General features: G+C 43.6%; 1 protein-coding gene across 3 annotated transcripts in view; it reads left to right on the top strand.

Moving 5' to 3' along the window:
- The first annotated feature begins 209 nt into the window (after positions 1-209).
- Positions 210-23,447, top strand: part of SNAPC3 (small nuclear RNA activating complex polypeptide 3) — a 44,359-nt gene continuing 21,121 nt past the window's right edge. For 2 of the 3 annotated variants that reach the window (XM_068665948.1, XM_068665947.1), the window contains exons 1-8: positions 210-523; positions 8,424-8,501; positions 9,550-9,634; positions 10,385-10,489; positions 10,845-10,994; positions 16,067-16,149; positions 17,377-17,541; positions 18,589-18,696. In XM_068665948.1, coding sequence (XP_068522049.1) covers positions 261-523; positions 8,424-8,501; positions 9,550-9,634; positions 10,385-10,489; positions 10,845-10,994; positions 16,067-16,149; positions 17,377-17,541; positions 18,589-18,696 — 1,037 coding nt within the window. In that variant the 5' untranslated portion in view covers positions 210-260. Of the gene's footprint in view, positions 524-8,423; positions 8,502-9,549; positions 9,635-10,384; positions 10,490-10,844; positions 10,995-16,066; positions 16,150-17,376; positions 17,542-18,588; positions 18,697-20,450; positions 21,364-23,447 lie in introns of those variants that run through there. The other variant, XM_068665946.1, reaches the window with a different exon arrangement.

Below are 23,447 nucleotides of genomic sequence, written 5' to 3' on the forward strand. Positions count from 1 at the left end.
CCAGCACCACGCTTGCGTTTCAGCAGGAGGATGGCTGGGGCCGGTGTCCTTCCCCACCTCGCTGGTTCCGTAGCAGAAATTTTCAGTCAGGCGCGACGAAAGACCGCACGCTTTTAAGGACTTTATTTATTATTATTAATGTTTGCCACGCAGCCCCCCGCGTTCCTCCAGGAGCGGAAGGGGCGGGCGTGTCCCTGAGGACGTGACGCGTTTGCAGATGGCGGACTACAGGCCCCAGGGGGCGCCGCGGGGCGGCGGCCATGTCCGTGCCCGTGCCCGTGCCCGTGCCCGTGCCGGCCATGTCGGCGGCGGCCGCCCCCGAGTACGAGGTGGGGGAGCTGCACAGCCGTGCCTTCAGTGTCGGCGCCCTGGGCTGCGCCTGGCGGCAGCAGCTGGGGCCCCCCGACCTCTCTCTGGCGGCGAAGGAGGAGGAGGAGGAAGATGAGGAGGAGGAGGACATGGCCGTGGCGGAGGAGCTGGGCTGCGGCTTGGAGACGGCGGCCGAGCTGCGGGCAGTCTGCAGGTGGCCGCGGGAGGGGGGGACTGCGGGGGTGGGTGGGTTCCTCCTCCCCCCCCCCCCCCCCTCTATTTTCCTCTGGAATAAATAGTGGAGAAGGAAAACGTTTCTGCATAGAGCAGTGCTGTGCTTTTCCTTACGGTGTGGGCTTGTCGTGGTGATGAACCGAGTAAAGACGCAGCGCGCTGCAGGTAACAGCGTCCCTGCACAGCGCTGAGGGTGTATGGGTGTGTGTGTATGTGCTCTGGTTGCAGAGGTGGAATTCAGGTGAAGAAAGCAACCAGACATCAGTCTTAACACTGCCTAGATGGGCCCTGGCACCCTACGGTAACTTCTGACCCCGTGCATCCTCAGCCTCTGCCTGCTTTCCCTGTCGGGGCTGGCTGTGCAAGGCTGGGCTCCTGACGCTTGGTGCAGGGACAGTGCTGTTTTGCTGAGCTGCCCAGCCGGCACTGGGTCTGGGAAAGAAAAAAGGTTCTCATGTTGTTGTGCACTGGCTCCCATGTAGCTCTGCTCCTTTTTGCAGACCGGTGAATTGCAAAGTAGTGCTAGCACGGGAAGGGGAGAACCGTCCCGGTGCTAGATCAGCAGGATCTAACATGTTAAAGCTGAGAGGCATCAGACTTCCAGATCAGATAAGTAGTGAGAATCACCTGCTCTTACCCGACCTCTAGGAAAGGCTGGATTTCACACAGCAATTGCTGCAGAAAGCGTCGCAGCTGGTGGTTTGCCCGCAGCTCATCAGTTACAAAGATGCACCAGAGCTCTGTTGCTATATGTATGGCTTTGTGCAGGTCCCTTGATGGTTGTTTCCTCAAAGGAGGGAGAAGCATGTACTAGTTTTTGTAAAAGCAAGGTGGAGGTGGCTCTCTTTCATGCATGGAGTAGAATGAACTTAGTCTCTGTAGTGCTTTAACCCCAGCAAGCAGCTGAACCCCACACAGCTGCTCACTCACTCCCCCCAGCTGGATGGAGGGGGAACACTTAGAAAGATAAAAGTGTAACAAGAAAGAAGGAAAGAAAAAAGGAAAAAAAATAATAAGAGGGGGGATGACACAAATTAAGAGAGTGACAGAAGGGCGGTTGCTTACCACCAGCTGACTGATATTTAGCTAGTTGCTGAGTATGGTGCCTTCCCCAGTCATCCTCCCCTCTTTTTACTTCTGAGCACACTGTTGCATAGTACAGGACATTCCCCTGTTCCTCAGGGCCAACTTTCCTGGCTGTGTTCCCTCCCAGCTCCTGGTGCATCCCCAGCCTTCTGACTGTCAGGGCAGTGTATGAAGCAAAGACCCTGCTGCTATGCAAGCACTGCTCTGCAATAAGTAAAATGCCAGTGTGATGTAAGCGCTGTTTTCATCATAAATCCAAAACACAGCACCAAAGGAGCTGCTGTAAATAAAATCAGCTATCCCAGCCAAACCAGGACAGTCTCAGATGTGAACAAGAAGGCAAAGGTTGGTAATGTAGCTGGAGCTGCGATCCATATGGGTACACTAAGTGCAAGGTGCATATGAAATCGGACAAGTTGTGTGGTGAGTGTCTTACTAAATATTTCCACGCTTTTACTTCAAATTGTGGTGATAACATGACAGCAAAGCCAACATCAGCAACGTTTTTTGAGATGTGTCTGAACTTGGGTAGACCTGTGTGGTGTCAAGAGTTGGACTTGATGATCCTTAAGGGTCCCTTCCAACTCAGGATATTCTATGATTCTATGATTCTATGTTCATTAACTGGTAATTACTGTTTGTTTAAATGGTGATGGTGCTTGAGAGGGAGGAGGAGGTGTAGGAACGTACCACACTGCTTCAGTAAAAGGCAAGAAACATGCAGAATTGGAGCCCAGGAGCACCGAGTTCAAAGTTGGAGCCAAAACATGCCTGTGTGTATGTTGTGTGTGATGGTGAAAGTTTGGGAAGCCAATCGGAAATCAGGCCCTTTAGGGACAGTTGTAGTGCAGGAAGAAATCAGGACAGTGAGTTATATTTTGCCTTGTCTATGGAGGAGAAGCTTGCTAAGCGTTCTCACATTTTCTAGTGCTAACTTAACTAACCCAGTGCTTTACTTCAGCTGTCATAGTTTTGGTGATTGGGATTTTTTTAGCATTACTAGGCTTAGAAAAAATAGAGGCTGATGCTAGCATTATAGAGGGTAATGCTAGAGGCTAGCATTAAAAACAGGTCATGTGTTCTGGTGTGGCAGCACTTGTGAATGACTTTAAATTCTCCCTCTGTAGGTATAGTTTCTGTTCCTGTGCTGTGGCTGACTCTCTGCAGTGACCCTGTTTCTTGATCTTTGATGCTGCTACTTTTGCTTAAATTTCAAGTAGATTTTATGTGCTTTATATTTCCCTTCCTTTATTCCATGCTCTTCTCTTCTGTCTCCTTCCATCTATGACTGCTACATTTCATCTGCTGTCTGCATTTGCTGGGGTTACGGAGCAGTGCTGACCATTTGCTGCTGAGTAAAAAGTGGAAAGTGATGCTGTGAGCAAGAAATTTTGGAAAAGGGAGGCGAAAAGGGAGAGAGGGTCTATGAGGGAGAAAGAACAGATCATCTGGCAGCTGCCTGTTGGCTTTGCAGGAGAACGAAGATAAACCTGCACATCCTGGTGTGACCTTTTCCCTCATGCAGGCTGGAATCCCAATCCCTAATCTCCACGTGCTTTTGCTTTTAAATTAAATAGTCCTAGCCTCTTGAATCTCTCCTTAACATTGGCCAACCTCAAGTCACCACCTCCAATCACTTTCACTTGCCTGCCCTGAGCTGTTTGTACTCGTCCCTTGAGAAGAGTTGACAACTGTGGACTGCAGCAAGACCTGTTTTGTGCAGTCTGCTGGTCACACTTGTTGTTGGCCTAAATATAGTTTCCTAGGCACTGACATGAAGGCGTGTTGGATATAAACACATTTTCTTGAGTGAGCTACTTGTGACTGAAGCTCTGGCAAGCTAAGCTGTTTTGCTTTGGTTAGAAGAGAAATGGCAAGATGTGGATACTCCTGCTGTACCTATTTTCTTGTAAACACAGGTACAGCAGGAGTAAGGGAATCTTTCCTAGACTCAGGATAAAGTTTTTCAAAACCCATAGTGGAGTCTTTTTCACAATATTTGTGATACAGTATATCTTTAAATATTCCTCATGATTTAGGACTCTTCTGGTGAGAAGAAATGGAATAATATTTAAATGCTGTTTAACTTGCTGTGCATCCCAGTGTATTGTGGTTGAATCTCTCCTTTTTTTGCACCTGTGTATTTTTCCATTTGCAGGAGAATAACTGCACCTTCACTTTACTTGAATTTGACTCAGTAAGAACAGTTTGCATGCTGTTCAACTTGTGTGCAAACCACGGTTGTATGGGTTGTGTGCAGGTATAAAATGCAGTCCCCAGCTAGGAGATCCTGTCAGCTCTTCTCTTAAATAACCAAGATGTTGGGAGAGTCAGGTTTTGCCCCTTGTTCCATCAGTCAGCACAGAGATTTACACTGGGTTTCAGTAGTGATGTTTGAGAGACTGAAGTGTTTTAATGCTGGAGGTGCTCGGCTGTGTTACTCCGTTTTGCCTTCAGAGTGGTTTGTTGGGTAGGTGTAGGACAGGCTTAGGCTCAGATCAGTGTGGATTTTAGGTAGGTCAAGGGAGGTGAGGCTTTACAGGTACCTTATTTCTCTTCAGCCCCGATTCACCTTCTTGTTTTATTAGAAGGGGGTAGTTGTAAATATCTCTAGGGATGTGTTATAAAGCTGCATTAAGCTAGCATTAGTGTCTTATCGTATTAGTATTTAGCATCTCGTAGCATTAGTGTCTCAAAGGTGATGAAAGTACAGCCCTCAAAATATGTGCAATGCAGAGAGTAGTATAAACACGGTATCTGATTTAGCAGAAAAGCATCGGGCAAAATACTAAGCAATCTTCAAAGTTTTTAATTTCTAAAACTGAGGAAGATTTTTGTGTTGCCAGAATATTCTGAGAAAAGTGAGGCCGTGGTGATTAAGGGCTTTGCTGATGTTCTGTTTCCATGTCCAAATTACCACAGGCCTGGCCTTAGCCTTCGTGTTTTTAGCCTTCTTCCAAGGGGACATGAATTTTGTGTAGCACTTTGCTTGCTTTATTTAAGTGCGACCTTTGCCTGTTGTTCCCTGTCACTATCCTACAGTTCATCTCAATGCCCGTTAAGCAATTTGGGCATCTGCTGTAATTATTTCCCCCCTGCCATAGTTGAGTGCACTGTTGTGTGTATGACCACTCTTTGTCTTGAAGCAGCTTGCCCTGGGAGTGAGGTGCGCCTGGCGCAAGCTTTCTGCTGTGCAGTTTGGTAAGTTAGGCACGGGACACCCACTACCTGGGCTTAATTCCCCTAGGGAATAGCCATACACCTTACCAAGGCAGATTTTCCTAAGACTGTGGACCAAGTGTGGTTCCACTGCAGTGGAGTTACTCCAGTGTGGCCTACAGAAGAGGCCGTGTAGCAAGGTCTCTCAGGACTTAAATGCCTGTGATACAGTGAGACTGATTCAAAAGCCTGAAAAAGGTATTCTGCATGTAACATTCCTTTAGAAATCAAAGGTTTCTGGCTTTGAGGAGTTTGAAATGGCAGTATCAAGGCTCACAAAGGTCCACGCAGCCTCCTAGGAATCCAGTGTCATTTTCTCTTTGTGCTAGCCACCATCCCAACCTTACATGGAAAATGAGGAAACAGCTTGCATGACAGGTGTTTTTCATTGTGTTTTCTTGAAGCTGCTTTCTAGGGAATGTGAGTTGTTTCCTGGTGTGGATGATTAGTGGGCATTCAGCAGATGCCACAGCCAGAGATTGCTGTCTAATGCTATGGGTGGGAAGGAAAGCATATGTTAAGTATTGGTGAGCTTGACACTGTATGCTTGTGTAGAAGGGAAACTGACTTGTGGAAAACAGACTCCACAGTCAGTAAGATTGTAAAGTAGGTATGTTTATGCAGCACAGGGAGTAGTCCCACCAAAATCATGTGCACGTGACATGGCAACTTGCCATGGTTATGTGCAGTAAAGAGTTGCATATGCATGGAGTTTCACAATGCACTTATTCATACACATAACCTGTCCCTGCTTCATATTAAAATTAGTTCAAGAAGTCATTTTCATAACCTCCTCACATCTGCACTTGTGCAGTGTCTCCTGGTGGTGGTCGCCGGGGTTTTTGGGTGTGAAGGTTGGTGACTCTTCCTTGCCACCACTAGTTGACCACTTGTGTTTGCGCAGACTCAAAACCACAAAATCCTCATCTTGACAAGAGCTCCTTGGCTCTTGTCTATCCACAGAACCAGTTTCTGCAAGTTTCTTAAGACAGGCTCACACTCCCATCAAGAGACTGATCTTGGTAAGGGGCCCAAGGCTTCTTGCTTTAATTAATTTGCACAGTGCACAACAGTTAGCAAAGACACTAAGTAGCATCCACCAGTTTAATGCTGTCAGCACTCCACCTCTACTTGGTAAGATTCTCCTAACTCCCTCTCTCAAAATGGGATTTTGTTGCCTTTGATGTAGGTAGAATTTTACAACAGTAGGTTTCAAATCTTGCAAACAACCTACGTGTTGCTTAAAGAGCGAAGGGCCTAGGCATGTTTACAAAATGGCAGGACCTCAAGAAATTCAGGGCTTTTAGGTAAATAGGGTCACTGATGCAAGTGCAGGAAGACTTCAACAAACAGCCTAGGCAAGTTGGTGGGATGTAGATTGTGTTTATTGGCCACAGAAGGGTTATTTGTGAATTGCTTTACCTGCCAGGGGCTATATTTACTTCAGTGGGTGGGCTGTTCATACCAGTGACCTGTGCTGAATGGAGAACAACCCTATCTAAAGCTGATGCTTGCTGTATATGCTCCAAGTACTCTTTATGTTGCTTAAAATGACTGTTCTTTAGCAGCAGTCTGCATTCAATACAGGGCTGACTTAATTGTCTCTGCCTGTAGTTCCTCTGGCGGGAATCTAAGGATAAGGTTGGTTCTTTTTCTAAGGGGCTGCAAGTAATTGCTGCATTGTTTTTATTTGTTTTTAAAAATAATAGATCTGAACGAATCTTCTCAGTAACTTGAAATACACAGAAAAATTCTTATTTTTCTTTTAGAGTACATCTGGATGGTGTGAAAGTGTCTAAACAGTAGTAAATACAAGTAATCGTCAGTGCAGAATAAATGTATTGGATCATCAGAAGTAGGCCACCTACCCTGAACCGAAACCTTATCTCTGACGTTTACTTACTGTCAGCTGATAGCAGCTGGTTCCAGACTTCTGTTTCTCAATTGCTGTATACTCCTGTGCAGTCCTGCTCTAATGACTTATCCATTACTGCAATTATAGACTTCCCGAGCTTAGTATTGTTGAAATGGAGGACATTAGAAGATGGTAATGAAAAAGAATATAACCAAATCATGCATTACATTGAGAATAGATAGTACAATCTTTTTTTTTTTTTTCCTCCTGGATTCCACCAGTGCTCTCCTTCTCCATATGGAGAGGTTTGCTTAGCTTTGTTGGGATTCAACCTGAACAATGACATAAGCAGCGATATAAGCCCTGACTTTATGTAGTCTGCAAGCAGTGGGGAGACAGATCAAGTCTGATTCAAAGTGGGTGATACTTCTCTATTTTAAATGGTATTTTTTTCCAGACTGTTTTCATGTTGGATAAAATTTGCCTTGATTAATAATAAAATAATAATAATAAAAAAAACTGTTTTTTGAATCAGCATTTTTCTGTCTGTTTTTAGATTAAAAAAAGGTAGGTGATGCCAGTATAATAGTGTCTAATCTGAAGCCTACACATGGATAGTTGGGTCTGTTTGTGGTGTGATGTGGAATAACTTTATATTATAAAACTGTGACAGGATGCAGATGTGGTGTTCTGAAGGACTTTTTTTTTTTTTTTTTTTTTAATGTATTGATGAGAAGGCACTTCTTTACTCTGAGGGTGATAGAGCAATGGCACAGGTTGTCCAGAGAGGTTGTGGAGTCTCCTCCTCTGGAGATACTCAAAACCTGCCTGGATGCCATCCTGTGCAACGTGCTCTGGGTGATCCTGCTTGGCAGAGGAGTTGGACTAGATGATCTCCAGAGGTCCCTTCCAACCTCGGCCATTCTGTGGTTTTGTGAGAAATTTCATCCTTGTTTATGGTATGAAAGCATGACATTTGTGTAATCTGTTTAAATCAGTACTGCAGCCAAACCAGTTCTGCTCTTCCATCCTACATCCTGCAGTGATTTGCACTATAGCAAAAAATTCCTGTTAGCTGTACTTTGGATACTGTATGGGCACAAAAAGAGAGAGTGTTAAAAGGGTCTGAGGATGAAAAGAAGGATGCAAGGAAGGGTGGACCTACCACTTTCAGCAGAAATGTTGTTTAATTCCCACTGGAAGAAGTATGGTGCAAATTAATGCCTTAATACAGCAGTCAGTGCTTGTGTGAATGTGGTGGCTTGCCTGTATGTGCTTGGGTGAGTTGTTAGCTTTGCCATATGGGTTGAGTCTGATGGTTCTTTTTGGTTGAATCTGTTTTGCCATATATCATCAGAAAATTGGAGCAGGTGGGTGGGGATTTTAAAAAGTCAAGTGACGTTTTTATTTTATAAAAAGTGTTGGACACACATCTCTACTGGGGCTTGTTACACCTCTGTAGGCAGCTGTGCTTTGTTAGGAAGAAAGCGAAACAGAGAAAACTTGCCCAATGTCTGTGAAAGCCAGGAATAAATTCAAGGAGTCTTTTACTTCTGGTTCTCTGTCCTACCAGGGCATGAGGGCAGTAGAGTTGATTTAGGCTATATAAGCTGTGCCTTGTTTATTTGCATTTTACTGTCTTTGTTCCTTTTAAGAACAACTTAGAGATTTTTGTTAAGTATGAAAAAGTGTGCAGTAATTGTTTTCTTTGTTGTCCTAGTGTTGATATGTTAATGTCTTCCGATAAAGACAAGGACCCGGAAGTTATTCCTGAAGATAGCAGTTTGCTAACTCTTCGGTATGTTGCTACCATATATTGTCTGTATCCTCATTTGAGGGAAGGGAAGAAAACCAAACAAACACAACAGCGAGGTTAGCTGCATGTTCATTTTCTAGGCCATGGTGTACTTTCTGAAGCAGTGTCTAGAAATACTCTAAGGGCAGAAGCACCACTTTAGGACAAGCTAGTTGGTATGAGCCTTCTGCTTGAATGTTACTTTGGATTTTTTTTATTTTTTTAATGAAGATATGACACAAAACACACCATCTTTCTTCCTGGAGGAATTGAGGATTCCTGAACCTAGGTGCTTCTGAATTAGTGCATTTTGAGCACACAGGAAACTTCCTGAGAGCATGTGAAGAAGGTTACTATAAAAAATAAAAAAATACATCTTTAGTTCTTATCTCTAGCAACCCACAGTCCCATTGTAACATCTGAAGTGTTACTACTGAAATTATGGCCATATAGTTCTTTAAAATCTTCCTGAAAACCTTCAGGAACCTTCAGGAAGGGGTGAATAGACTTGTCCTGGAAGTTAAAATGGGTTTGTTATTCACACAGTGGTTAAATATGTGTATTGTAGTAGATATTCTAGGTGTTACGCTCTTTTGGTTTTTGTTTTTTTTTTTTTTTTAGAAGTTCTTTTTAGGAAAGTATGTCCAGGGGTTGATAATATTAGGGTTTTGGTTTTTTTTTCTTTTCTTTGCTTGAGTATGAATTGGATTTTTCTAAAGCGTGAGGACTAGAAAAAACAGCTTCCTCAAAGGTAGCAAGGGTCTGTAGGGTCTCTGCGGGGTCAACATTTTGTTTTCTCTCATGTTAAAAAACTGCCCACAAACAAGCTGTAATTTGAGTATTGGGAGGGAGGAAGCTAAAATCCACAACCTGGGATGATGTATGGGTAATTGGCAGACAGGATTATTGCAAATGTTGTTTGTACTAAGATGGCCAGAAATCTTGCTCTTTGAAAGCTGCGCTGTAGTGCCCTGTGTTATTTGAAATATGTCTACAGATTGTGTACTGAAGTTGTTTAATGAAGTTTTTGTCCTGTGTTTATGTCCATCAGAATTAGAAAGAAGGTACTAGAGAGGAGAGAAGAAAGAATCATTGTGGATCGGGCTTGCAGGCAAGAAACTCTTGCCTATGAGATGGTAAGATTTCCCTGTCGTCTCACAGGATTTCAGTGCTGCCTAGCACAACCAAAATCCGACTACTGGTTGCTTTTTTTTTTTCCCCATTACTCTGAACCTGTGTACACTGTAAATGTTTGCAGATCTGAATCTGCAGATAATGACTGAGATTAAAGACATTTTATGGGAAGATAACACAGGAACTCTTCTCTTGTTCTGTTGATACCAAACATGGTAAGGAGGAACTCCAGCCCCTTACTGCTGTATGAGTGCTTTTACTTGGCTGCTACTAAAGCATTGTGTAGGGTGTCAAGTGTACTGAGCATTGTACGAGCTTACTGTAGAGCTAGACAAAATGCATAGCATTGTTGCTTGCAGAGCCCCGTGTTGATATCTAAGCTTTCATGTATAAATAGTTGTCAGCTGGTTTCTGTAGAGCTGAAAGAGGAAAACAGTAGAGGCGAAGTCCCTAGGTCTGAGCTTCATAACCCGTGTTTCTCAGCCATTCTGGTTTGCCGCAGTAGCTGGCTGTCTCTAATTGGCAAAAGTACCTCAGTTTCTCCAGAGCCGAGGAATAAAGGGAAATGTTTGAAACCACAATTTTTCACTTTTCCATGTTGAAGGAACGAGGCTGTTAATTCAGAAGGCTGCAGAAAGACAGTCGAAAACAAGTTACGGTTAGAACAGAGTTTCTCAGACTTTTATCCAGGGATCATGGTATATAAGAGTTTGCCAATATAATATCTATTTGTATCTTTTTTTTTATTTCAGGAGTCACATGCAATTGGAAAGAGGCCAGACAATCCAGCAGATCTAGTAGAAGAGGGAGAACTGATTTTAACTCTGAACATTTTCTATCCTGTCATATTTCAGAAGGTTGGTACTAAATCCTCTAAGTTATATTCTAATACCTCTGCTTGGGTAATGTACTGCTTTCCCAAGCATTTAAAATCAGTGACACCACTGAGGAAGCATGATAAATTCTTCAACTGTGGTAACTTCTCAAGGCTTTTACAGAACATGTTTTTCCTTACGGTACTGGTATACACAAAGACATTTCTACATAAAACTGGTAATTTCCATCTGTAAAATAGGCTGAGGCAAATTTAAATCTTAAATAGGAAGGTGTTGTTCTGTGTGCTGCTATTAAATACCTCAAGCTGTCAAGTCAAGAGCAGTTCTTATACTGAAGTAGTTTTCACTTGAACCTTTTATGCTGTTTTCTTTGTAGCACAAAGATCACAAACCCTATCAGACAGTCCTTGTACTGGGCAGCCAGAAGCTTACTGAACTGAGAGACTCCATTTCCTGCGTCAGTGACCTCCAGATAGGTGGAGAGTTCAGCAGTCAGCCAGATCAAGCACCAGAGCACATCAGCAAGGTAAAACCTTCTGCTTGGAGCACTTACGTGTAAGAACTTGGAAAACATAGTAGGGAGGGGCTTGTTCGTTGTTTTTTTATTTTTGTCCCTCCAGTACTATATTTAGCTAGATTGGTTCTGAGTGGGGTTTGTGCCACAAGTAAATACTTCCTGGTGGCATTGCCAAGCTGACGTACATTTTTGATGGCATGTCAAGAGAAATGTCATTAGTGCTATTGCTGGAAAGTAGTAACCCTAACAGTGACTTCTTGTGGAGAGATGTCCATGTGGACTGTTTTTTACACTGAGCAATATTCTGAAACACCAGAGGTAATGGAAAGCTAAAGATGGACTTTACATCTCTGAACACAACTCATAGAATCATTAAGTTTGGAAAAGACCTCCAAGATCATCTGGTCCAACCATCCCCCTACCACCAATGTCACCCACTAAACCACGCCCCTAAGCACCAGGTCCAGCCTTTCCTTGAACACCTCCAGGGATGGTGACTCCACCACCTCCCTGGGAAGCCCATTCCAATGCCTGACTGCTCTTTCTGAGAAGAAATGTCTCCTCATTTCCAACCTGAATCTCCCCTCATGCAACTCAAGGCCATACCCTCTAGTTATCTGCAAGAAGAGGCCGATCCCCAGCTCCCTACACCTTCCTTTCAAGTAGTTGTAGAGAGCAATAAAGTCTTCCCTGAGCTTCCTTGTTTCCAGACTAAACACCCCCAGTTCCCTCAGCCACTCCTCACAGGACGTGTGTTCCAGGCCCTTCACCAGCTTTGTAGCCCTTGTATGGTATGCTCCAGGCCCTCAAAGTCCTTCTTGTAGTGAGGGGCCCAAAGCTGAACACAGCATTCAAGGTGCAGCCTCACCAGAGCAGAGTACAGGGGAACGATCACCTCCCTGGTCCTGCTGGCTGCACTATTCCTGATACAAGCCAGGATGCCATTGGCCTTCTTGGCCACCTGGGCACACTGCCACTTCATGTTCAGGTGAGCATTGACCAGCACCCTCAGGTCCTTTTCCTCTGCACAGCTTTCCAGCCACTCTGCCCCAAGCCTATAGCACTGCATGGTGTTGTTGTGGCCAAAGTGCAGGACCTGGCACTTAGCCATGTTGAACCTCATCCCATTGACCTCTGCCCATCAACCCAACCTGTCCAGGTCCCTCTGCAGAGCCTTCCTACCCTCCAGCAGATCAACACTTCCCCCCCAGCTTGGTGTCATCTACAAACTTACTGAGGAAGCACTCAATTCCCTCATCCAAGTCACCAATACAGGTATTAAAGAGGATGGGCCCCAACACTGACCTCTGGGACCACCACTGGTGACCGGTCACCAGCTGGATTCCACCCCATTCACCACCACCACCCTCTGGGCCCAGCCCTCCAGCCAATTTTTAGCCCAGTGAAGAGTGTCTGTGTCCAAGCCATGGGCTGCCAGCTTCTCCAGGAGAATACTGTGGGAGACCGTGAGAAAGGCCTTGCTGAAGTCTAGGTAGACTACATCAGTGGCCTTTCCCTCATCCACCAGGCAGGTCACCTGGTTATAGAAGGAGATGAGGTTGGTCAGGCAGGACTTGGCTTTCATGAACCCATGCTGACTGGGCCTGATCCCCTGGTTGTCCTGTATACACTGCGTAACTGCATTCAAGATGCCCTGTTCCGTCACCTTTGCTGGCACCGAGGTGAGGCTGACAGGCCTGTGGTTCCCCGGGTCCTCCTTCTCTATAGATGGGAGTTACATTAGCAAGTCTCCAGTCATCTGGGACCTCTGTGGATGACCACGACTGCTGGTAGGTGATGGAAAGTGGCCCACAGCCTCTGGGCAGTGTGTGCCAGTGCTCTGTCACCGTAAAATGTTTCTCGAGGTATAGACAGAACCTCCTGTGTTTCAGTCTGTACCTGTTACCACTTACCCTGTCACTGGGCACCACTGAAAATAGCCTGGTTCCATCCTCTGTGTACCCATGGTGATGAGATTTCCTCTGAGCCTTCTACAGGCTGAGCAGTTCCAGCTCTCTCAGTATTTCCTCATATGAAAGATGCTTTGGTCCCTTCATCCTCACGGCCCTTCAGTGGACTCTATCCAGTAGCTGTGTCTATCTTTGCACTTCTCCTTGTAGAACTTCATCAGGTTCCTGACGGTCCTTTTCTCTAAGCTGTTGAGGTTCCTCTGCGTGGCAGCATGACCGTATGACTTCTCAGCCAGCCCTTCAAGTTTTGTGTCATCTCTAGACCTGCAGAGGGTATATTTCACCCTATCCTCTGGATCATTAATGAAGATGTTAAAAAGGTCTGGACCCAGTGTAGACCCCTGGGGTACACTGCTAGTTACTGGCTTCCAACTAGATTTTGTGACACAGATCCCACCCTCTAGGCTCAGCTGTTTGGCCAATGTTATAAATTAATAGTATAGCATATTATCAAAGTAGTATAATTTATATGGTGTGTGATAATGCATAATCTGAAGAGAAACCATAGTGAACTCTGTACTCTGGAACCTGCACATTCTGCTTTTTTCTGTGCAATCTGAAGAGAAACCACAGTGTACTCTGCATTCTGGAAACAGTATGCTCTGGTTTCTTGTCAGTTCGTATATTATCATCTATTATATATTGCATAACTTATATTACACTGATAGTATATTAGTTATAACTCTGCTTGTATTGTTGTATATATAAAACTGAAAATTTTGCACATTCACGTTTAAGACAACTGAAAGATGTCCTCCATCTTTTCAGTTATATAAATTAAGTAGAATAATCTTTCTACCTAGCTACTAAAGCAGTAGCTGATTGATTCCGAGACTAGAGGGTAAACTCCCTTCCTGTGCATGCAGAGGAGTCATCTGAGACTACCAAAGCATTCCTAGAAGACAGGGTTGAGATGTGGCTTCCTAACACAAATAACTTCTACAAAGTAAATGAATGCTATGCCTGGCCTCCCAGCAGGAGTTGTTTGTGAGAGGTGTGCTTTGCTTCCATCTGTTTCTTTTTCTGAAGCATGACTAGGAATCGCAACAAACAGCAGAGTATAGGCTGAGTGCATGTCAGTAAAGTTGCATGATTACAACAAAATGTGTGTGTTCCTTCAACAGGCAGGTAATCCGCTGTCATTGGGGTAGAATTATCTTATTTTGGTCTAGAAAGAAAGTAGTAGCAATACTTACTAGAAGTGTGTTAGCTTTTCCAAATTCTTGACAGTTAGTAGGATCCTAGAAGCTAATTTAAATCATCGTGGCACTATGAGAAGCTACAGAAAAGAGGCTGTTGTATGCAAGGTAGCTGTTGATGCCAGCTTTTACTTCTCTTGAAATGAAGTTTGGGTACATAAGCTGAGCAGAAAGATCAAGTTCTTGCTCTCATTGGTTAGGGAAACATCTGTAGCTGTTCAGCTGATGCAGAGGGCAGGAGACTTTCTAGATTTTGTTGGTGTAAGTAGGCAGAATTTATTTCATCTTGGGTTTTGTGATTTTACTCTTTGCATCTGTGCCATTTTAATTTTTTTGTAAACGAGCATTTGAGTCAAAGCAACATAAGGGGGATGTTTAAGAAAACTAGTCAATATGGAGGTGCTTTATTCCACAGAACAAGGATTTTGATCTTTTGCGTGAATATTATTATTATGGGGATCCCTTGGAGAAATGTGATGAGACATTCCTCCTTGCATGCTGAAGGATAATGCAAAGTCTGAGCAGAAGGAATGTGTGAGTCATATCTCTTGCTAGCGTTAATCAGGAAAGACCTGACTCAGATTCCCCAGAATCTTGACCTTTTGTCAAGGGAGATGGAAAACGGCTGCCTTCTGAAGCTCGGAGCAGCCTGTGCCCTTCAGTCTGTGCCCTTCAACCTCCCCTCATCTCTAACAATAAATGCAGTGCAAAGCTGGCCTTTTTCTGCAGCCCCAGGTCCAGGATAGACTTGTTCCAAAAGAACTTGGAAGAACACAATTTAAATGTGATGGATAAAAAAGCACAGATTTTGTGGTCATCTCTCTGCTCAGACTGCTTGTTTGTATAAAGACTGTTTTGAAACCAACAATAGGAAATTACGGAAAAAGGAATTACAGAAAGCAGATGTGTGCTTTAATTAAGCAATTACTTTTTTCTTAGGTATCAATGATGTAAGTATTGAAATAAAAAGTATGTATGTTCTTCCCCATCTTACTTTTGTCTGTGTATATATATATAATGATATTCTATTCCATTTCTTTCTCCTATTGTAATAGCTTTATTAGTTACAAAACCACACACGTAGTTACTATTTTGTAGAAATAAAGTATGGCTCTAACTTTAGTTTTGGGAAAGGACAGCTCTCTGAATATTGCTGTGCAAGCAATCTGGATAGGTAAACATAACGATACTTAACTGTGTTATTCGAGTAGGATATTTTCTCCATATTTTGTTCCTTCTCAAGAACATGCATGCTGCAGGAGCTATTTTTATGGCTGGATATGACTTTACCTTAAATAGTTATGTAGTTCTTCTGCAGAATTTGTTATGTATGTGAGGACAGCTCATAGGTTAGCTCAGTTTCTTGGGATGATTTGGAAAGTGACAATGCTTGCACTGCTGATATGAATGCCACAACTTGTTAATAGTATTTGATAGAGAAGGTTGGTACCAGGCATGCCTGTCTGCATGTGACAAACTTTGTAATTAAGGAAGCATTTTGAAGGAAGCTTGATTTTCTTCTGATTTCCCCAGAGGTAAGGGGATTGGACCTTCCCAAATTGCATGTCTGTCTTGTTTATGTAGATGTGACTAGGGACTGCTCCTGTGTAGCTATCTTGTCTCTGTTGTGTGTGTGTGCACATGCAGGCGACAGGATTGCAATTATTCTCTGTCATCCCAAGTGCTCCTTGTGATGTTTTGTGTTTTATAGAAATCCATAACTGCAGTGATGGGGATAGGAATAAGAGAATTAAAATAACATATATTGCCTTGAGAATAATATCAGCAGAACAACTGCATGAGCCTTCTTGTCAACATCTAAAACTGGAGCAAGGTTTATCTCAGAAATGTTGTAATGTTGAAGGTGTTAAATATCTTGTAACACTAATGCAGACTTCTCTTTCTTTCTCAGGATCTCTACAAATCTGCTTTCTTTTATTTCGAAGGCATCTTTTATAACGATAAAAGATATCCAGAGTGCAGAGATCTGAGCAGGTACAGTATTCATAGACGTAGGCTATCGAAAACCTTAAAGGACAGGAAATTTAGTAAAATTTTTATTATGATTTGTGGTGTTTTTAAGACTGGAATGGTTAATGTGTAAATCTAGAATGGACTTTTCATTTCTACTCATATCACTTATAAAAAGAAAGAATGCAGTTGTGTCTCACAAATTCTGTTTTGATGTGTTGGAATGCTGTGAAAGGGAAAACATTCTTTTTCAGTGCCCTCCTTAGTTATGATGACCACCCAAAAGACTTGTCTTTGAGGTGGAAGATGGGTTAGAAGGACAGCAGGCTCAACTGTGTGGGAATCAGTTGTTCTGCTCCATCTTGAAATTGTGCTGAATGCCTTCATGGTTAAACCAGAAAAGAGACCGTTAGGAAAAGAAATGCAAGACAGCATTCCCAAAGTCTCGGGTATCTCTTATTTGGAACTATATGTACCATTTAAGCAATACGCCGTTATTTTGAGGAAGTGGGGACTTAATGACACAGTAGTGAGACTTAGGAGATGAAGTTGTTAGAATGGTATGAAAGAGCTTTGTGTTTGAACTGTGTTCCTGTTGTGCCAAACTCGGTATGTGATTTCAAATAAATTAATTATTTTGCTGCTGCTTCTCTTTCTGTCCATGAGCAACAGTGATTTTTATGGAAAAGGCTGTGATGACATACACAGTTCATAGTGAATATATAGTTTATTGTGAAATGGCACGTATGTAGGAGTATACTGAAAATAATTGTAACAGTGCCCTTCCAATCCTAAATAGCTGTGCAGTTGTCACCCTTGTTTCTTCTTGGGGAAAAAAATAAAAATAAAAAATGAAACCAACAGCTTTAAAACAAAGTCATAGGCCAAAGGAACGATGATCACCTGAATAATTGGAATGCTTTAGAAGTGTCAGGCTGCAAATGACCTGACCTGGATGGGGTGCCTTCCATCAGTAGTGTGCACTCTGACTAGACCTCCTCATCAAGCTACCTGGTAGGGATTTAAATGCAGGTCTTCTACAAGAACAGCGCGCAGTTCTGCAGAGCTGTGTTACTGCTGTGAAGTTACCTCATTACAACCTGTTGTGAACTCTTTTCTTTTCAACCTGTTAAACTGTATCCCACTGAAGAGCATTGCATGTTCCCCAAAAAGTAAGGAAAAGGAGTATTCTTCCTTTCTGCATGTTTGCAGCTTATAGCCTTGCCGTGCTGATGACCTTTCTATTTTCAGAACAGTCATTGAGTGGTCAGAAGCCCATGACAGAGGCTATGGAAATCTTCAGTCAGTTAAAATGGAGGACTACACATTTAATGATTTGTCCCTCAAAATTGGCTTTCCATACCTTTTCTGCCACCAAGGGAACTGTGAGCACATCATTATCGTCACGGATATAAGGTAAGTTTCTGCTGTTTGGGAGTTGCCAGGCAATTAAAAGCAAGCCTTCAGTGGACAAACTTCAGACAGTTAAGTGCTAAATATCCCTTAGACTAACTTGAAGATCACTCGTGTCTTTCTCTAGGATTTATTTAAGATTTATTACATATACCACCTTAGAAAGGAGGAAAGTGATCTCCCTTGCATCTTTTTGTAATAGTTTGTTCTGCATAAAAAATGTGGTTTCTTACTAGAATGACATGACTTGTGATATGGGAGGAATGGCACCCACAGTGAAGAGCCTTTTCTATGCAAAGCCAGTGCGTGCCAAATTTACAAAATAATTCTGGGGCACTGGGCAGCACACTGCGGATAGCAGCTCTGGCTGCAGTTAACTAGACTTGGTAGTTTAGACTTAGTGCCAGGCAGCAGAAACTGAAAAGGGGATGGAGGAATGGAAATAGTGGGGTAACATGGATGGGCAAAGCACAGGAGGGAGAAGGTGACAGTGGCTGTGAAGTGGCAACCACATCAGGAACAGAACTGTTACGTATGCTCTGCTCAACATATAAAGGGTAGAGAGAGCACTCCTCTGAGTGTCTGTAGATCATTTTTTCCTCCTAGAAGCCTGATATATCTAAGTATTGTTAATAAACGATATCTCTCAGAGGAACACAACCCAAAGAAGGGTCTGGATGTCACACGATGATGATCTCAGGGTTGTGAACCTCTGAATATTCTCCTAGTTATGCTTGTGCCTATTAGTCTACGCAGGAGGTATAAGCTTTAAACTGTAATTTTGAATTATTTGCTTGAATGACTAGAGTAGATGCTCTGAGAATTTCTGAGTTAGTACCACAAACTAAATTTACTTCTGATGATAAAAGCCACAGATGGTGCAACGAGCAGTCTCATCTGAATACAGATGAAGACTTGGAGAAACGCTAAGCAGAAGTAAAGTCATAGTTTGTACTGGAATTGAAGTCCTGCATCCATGCTTATGTTCAGATCAGCTCCAATGTGTCTGAGTTTTTATTGTATTTTGTGTATTTATTTATTTCCTTCAAGGCTTATTCATCATGATGATTGCCTGGACAGGAGCCTCTATCCCTTGTTAATCAAGAAACACTGGTTATGTACCAGAAAATGCTTTGTATGCAAAATGTATACAGCCAGGTATGCTACATAATTTATCTTTTTAAGGTGTCTTCTTAAACAAATCTTTATAGATGTTTTTACTAACTTTCCAAAAATAATCAGAGCTCTGTATGTTTTTGGTACACGATGTGAATAATCTCCATCCAAAAATCCGTAAGTGCTCTGAGATTCTATATTTCAGGCAGGTGTCCCTTGAAAAGACTTCCTGCAGGTGTAGTCAATGGGAGGAGATGATTCAGGATGATCGAAGAATTGTAATGGTGCAGAGGTTAATTCTTTGGCTCAGGTTCTTTTGCATACATACAGCTGGGCTCTTGATCGTTTACTTTTGAAAATCTCAGCGTTGGGGGAGTGCGATGCATTTTTACCTTATGACAAAAGATGCGGGATATAAATTCTCTTACAGAGCTTTTGCTAAATCCAGCATTTAACTCTGACTTCAGTGTATACAAATCTGGAGATTTTCAGAAGAAGAGGGCATGTAGCTCCCCCACGGATAAACTTCAGACCTCTGCCTGAAAGCTCTGTACTGTGCTGGTGCACTTGAAGGAACTTCTTGTGATGCACGGATTTTCTTCAGATAGAAGAGCAGAACGTGAACTTGCTACTGCAGGGTTTAGTGCTGTTTTCTTAGACATGAGAAAGCCTGTCAGTAGTCATGGTAGAAAGTTCTCTCAAGGAGTTCTGTGCACTAAACTAGGTTCCTTGGTTTTATAGACCTGAATGGTTTCTTTACAAAAACCCTTACTGCCTCCCTTGTGTTCTCTGCACCATCCCCTGCCCCCTCTCCCCCCAACAAGCTTAAACTCTGCCCCCGTTTGACACCAGAGCTGTGTTCTGTTACCTTGCTAGTTTGGCCTTAGATTTTGCCTGGAATTAGGCAAAGAGCCAATTTTCCATCATGACAGGAGCCTCTTCTAGGGTTCCTAGCAGCGCCCCCAGAATGCCTTCACAAGTGGCTATAATCTGTGAGGCATTTGGCCAGAAGGGGGGGTGGAGCCAAAGGGTCAGTTTGGGGGAAAGATGGGATAGGGAGGGCATTACCAGAGGTGATGTAAATGCATTAAATTAAAACGAGGATTAAGCACTAAGCTTAAGTGGGGAGATACTAAACCATGGATGCCAGAGCTGCTTTGGCTGTCTGTCCTGTATGTTGTAATCTGTGCAGATAGCATCTTTAATCACCAGAGGCCTTGAGCTGTCAGGGCTACCATAAATTAATTGCTCAGTGACATGACAGCCCCTCCTTGTGCTGGCAGCTGTGTTCATGTTAATTTTTGTGTTCGCTGGGGTGTGCAGCAGTCCTTCCTTGCCCTGTCTGCATCACCCAGGCCTCTCTTGCAGACTTGTAAATGGATTTGGTTATCCCAAGAGTAGTTCGAGGTCAGTCGTGTGCATGCTCTGTATCAAGGTTTCTCGCTGTAAGGTAAAACAGATTTATCTTTTATGACCTAAATGTCCAGAGGCTGGGCAGAAGATTCCTGACTCATTTTTTGTTGTTGTTGTGCACTGTGTGAGCTCCACGGGTCTGAGGGTTCCACAGGACAGGCAGTGGCATCAGTGGCAGATGTCAGCTGGGATTGACACAGAACAGGCAGAGGGGTTAGGAAATGGCTGTAGGCCTGGGATGGTAAACACGCAATGTACGTAGTACCTGTTCAGTGTAACCGTACTGATGTTTGTTGATGCCATCCCCACCTCTGAGTGAAACATTGAGATGTTTGTCCTGTGTTTGGCTTGCATGGAAAACACTTGTGTTTTGTAACTTGCAGGTGGGTAACCAACAATGACAGTCTGGCACCAGAGGATCCGTGTTTCTTCTGTGATGTTTGTTTTCGAATGCTCCACTATGATGCAGAAGGCAGTAAACTGGGGGAGTTTCTTGCATATCCTTATGTCGATCCTGGGATTTTCAACTAAAACTTGCATGATTCAGTGGACTACATCAATGAATCTGTTGCTCTAGCTGCTAAAACCACCAAACAACTTGAGCGTTGAGCATACTATAGGATTTTTGGTTAAACTTTTAATTCCTCTGAGGATGAAGGAGCTCTTTGCACTTGAAATCTTTTTTGGTATACCATATACATCCACAGAGAATAAGTTAGCATGGAAAAATATGCTCAGGTGTATTTAATACAGTGCATTTTTAATATGCTTTTACTACAGTACAGTAGCTTGGAGATTAGACTCTCAAAATCTGGATGTTTTGAAGAGATAGTACCCTGAGAATGCCTGTGTAAAAGCTGCTAGGGTTTTTGTTTGGGAAATCTTTTGCATCCAACACTCTGTTAACCTCAAAGGATGACAAAATGGTCTTTGGGCATCTTACCTGGAAAACTGGCAGTTGTCATCTCTGAACAAGGTTGGAAATTGGTGCATTGAATTTGCTGGGACGAGGATGCTCGCCAGGAGACAGCTCATAGTGCTGGTTATCTTCTAGGTCTTTCCATCAAAAAGAGGGTGCTTGTATCCATAAGCTCCTGCTGTCCTTGCATGTTGATGCTGAGGGCTTGTTTTTTGAAGAGGAAAACACATTTTGCCAAATACTGAACTGTAGTCTGCCTTTCAAATAACTCGATTAACTATGTTTACAGTGTATGTAGTTGTGAATGTTCAAAATCAGTGTCTGTTGTGCAATTTTTTATATTTTTGTTGTTTCTATTAAAATGTGAGCGATTTGTACTTACTAGTCTTGTGTTAAGTTGAAACTCTGCTTGCTGAGGCAGAATATACCTATTTAGTGTCTTGCTTTTTAAATTTTTAATCTGGAATTCAGGGGATTTCAGTGGAGATCTGGCTGTTCAGGAAAGCTAGTCATGCTTTTAGGAAAGCTAGTAAAGTAACTGCTTTTCTTTTGAAAGTTTCAGCCAGTTCCTAAGAAAATCTCCTTCTGGTTCGTGTAAAAGACTGCCTCCTCATAACCTGCATGCAGTAATGCGTTGGATGAACTGAACTGCTGTTCAGATCCTGTGGCCTGAATTATGCACGTGCTTGCTTGATTATCATGGATGCCTTGAAACTCCATCACGCAGATACCTGGCTGCTTTCCGGTGGCGCACTAGTTTGTGTAAATGTAAACCAGTGTTTTTTCAGGACCAAAAAAAGGACGTGACTCTTTGTTTGTCTTCTAAGTCAGCCCACTGTTGGTCTATTCATTTTTAAAATGGAGTAGTGAACCTAGCCCTGCTGTCAGGTGTTGGGAAGTGCGATGGTTTGATAGTTCTTATCCTGCAGGAATCTGCAGAAGAGGAACTGCCCTGCCCTCAACACTGCCCCAAGTCAACCTGTTAGGGCACAACTGCTTGGCCGTGCTGTAACAGCTGATTTGAAATCCCCTGCAATGCACTCCTGGCTGCAACTTCTGTGTTTTTTTTTCCTCATCTTCATCTTTTCTCCAACCCTGTCCTCTGTCAGCCGCCTCCTGATAACACGCCAGCTTCCCAGTCCTCTTCAGTATTGGAGCTGAGATCACGTAGCTTTAGAAATTCTATCACCTGCCTATTGTTTAGTTCTTTGATGCCTTATTGTGGTGAATTTTAAGGAGGCAATCTGTAAATTTTTGTGCTTGTGTAGTCTTAATTTGTTTTTCTGTTTTGCTTTTCTTTAGCAGTAGTGTGGTGGTATCACACTGATGGGCAGCTAAGCTACACCACACTGCTCTCACTCCCCATCCTCAGAAGGTCAGAGGGAGAAAATATGATGAAAAAAAGAAAGCTTGTGGGTTGAGGTAAGGACAGGACGATTGCTCACCAACTATCATCATGGGCAAAACAGACTCAGCATAAGGGAGACTAGTGTAATGTATTGCCTATTAATAACAGACTAGAGCAGTGAGAAGCTAAAACCAAACTAAAAACACCTTCCCCACATCCACCCTTTTCTACCTCCTCCCCCCAGGGGTGGAGGGGAGCAGGAGAATGGGGGCTGCGGTCAGTCCCTGTCACTTTGTCTCCTCTGCTCCTTCACGGTCACTCTCTGACCTTACTCCCCATGGGGTCCCTCCCACGGGATGCCGTCCTTCCCAAACTGAACCTGCGGGGGCTGCCCACAGGCAGCAGCTCTCCAAGCACTGCTCCCACACGGCTCCGTACCATGGGGTCCATCCATCCCCCAGGAGCAAACTGCTCCAGCATGGGTCCCCCACAAGCAGCAGCTCCCCCCAGACCCCTGCTCCTGCGTGGGCTCCTTTCCACAGGCTGCAGCTCCGGCCCGGGGCCTGCTCCTGCGGGGGCTCTCCCTGGGCTGCAGCCTCCTCCAGGCCACATCCACCTGCTCCACCGGGGGCTCCTCCACAGGCTACAGCATGGAGATCTGCTCCATGTGGGACCCATGGGCTGTAGGGGGACAGCCTGCTCCACCAGGGGCCTCTCCATGGGCTGCTGTTGTATTTTTTTTTTTTTTCCCCCGTTTCTAAGTATGTTACCACAGAGGCACGGATTGCTCCCTGGCTCGGCTCTGTCCAGCAGCAGGTCCCTTTTGTAGCCAGCTGGAGGTGGCTCTTACCTGGCAGCTTCTGGACTCCTCTTGCACCACAGTGTGTATTTTTATTTTATTTATTCTTTTAAAAGAAGCAACAGGAAGAGAATTATGTGAATTTATTCTTTCATTAAACTAATTCTGCCTCAGTATAAATGTTTTCCACCTAACCTATTTACCTTCTTTCCAGTAAAAAGTTACGGTCAAATTGGTTACAACAGCTGTTCTTTTGACAGGTTAAGAAATTTTGTTAGGGCCAGTCCCATACTTCTAATAAGGAATGAGAATCT

The sequence above is a fragment of the Anas acuta genome, chromosome Z, assembly GCF_963932015.1.
Source record: "Anas acuta chromosome Z, bAnaAcu1.1, whole genome shotgun sequence".
In the NCBI taxonomy this organism is placed as follows: domain Eukaryota; kingdom Metazoa; phylum Chordata; class Aves; order Anseriformes; family Anatidae; genus Anas; species Anas acuta.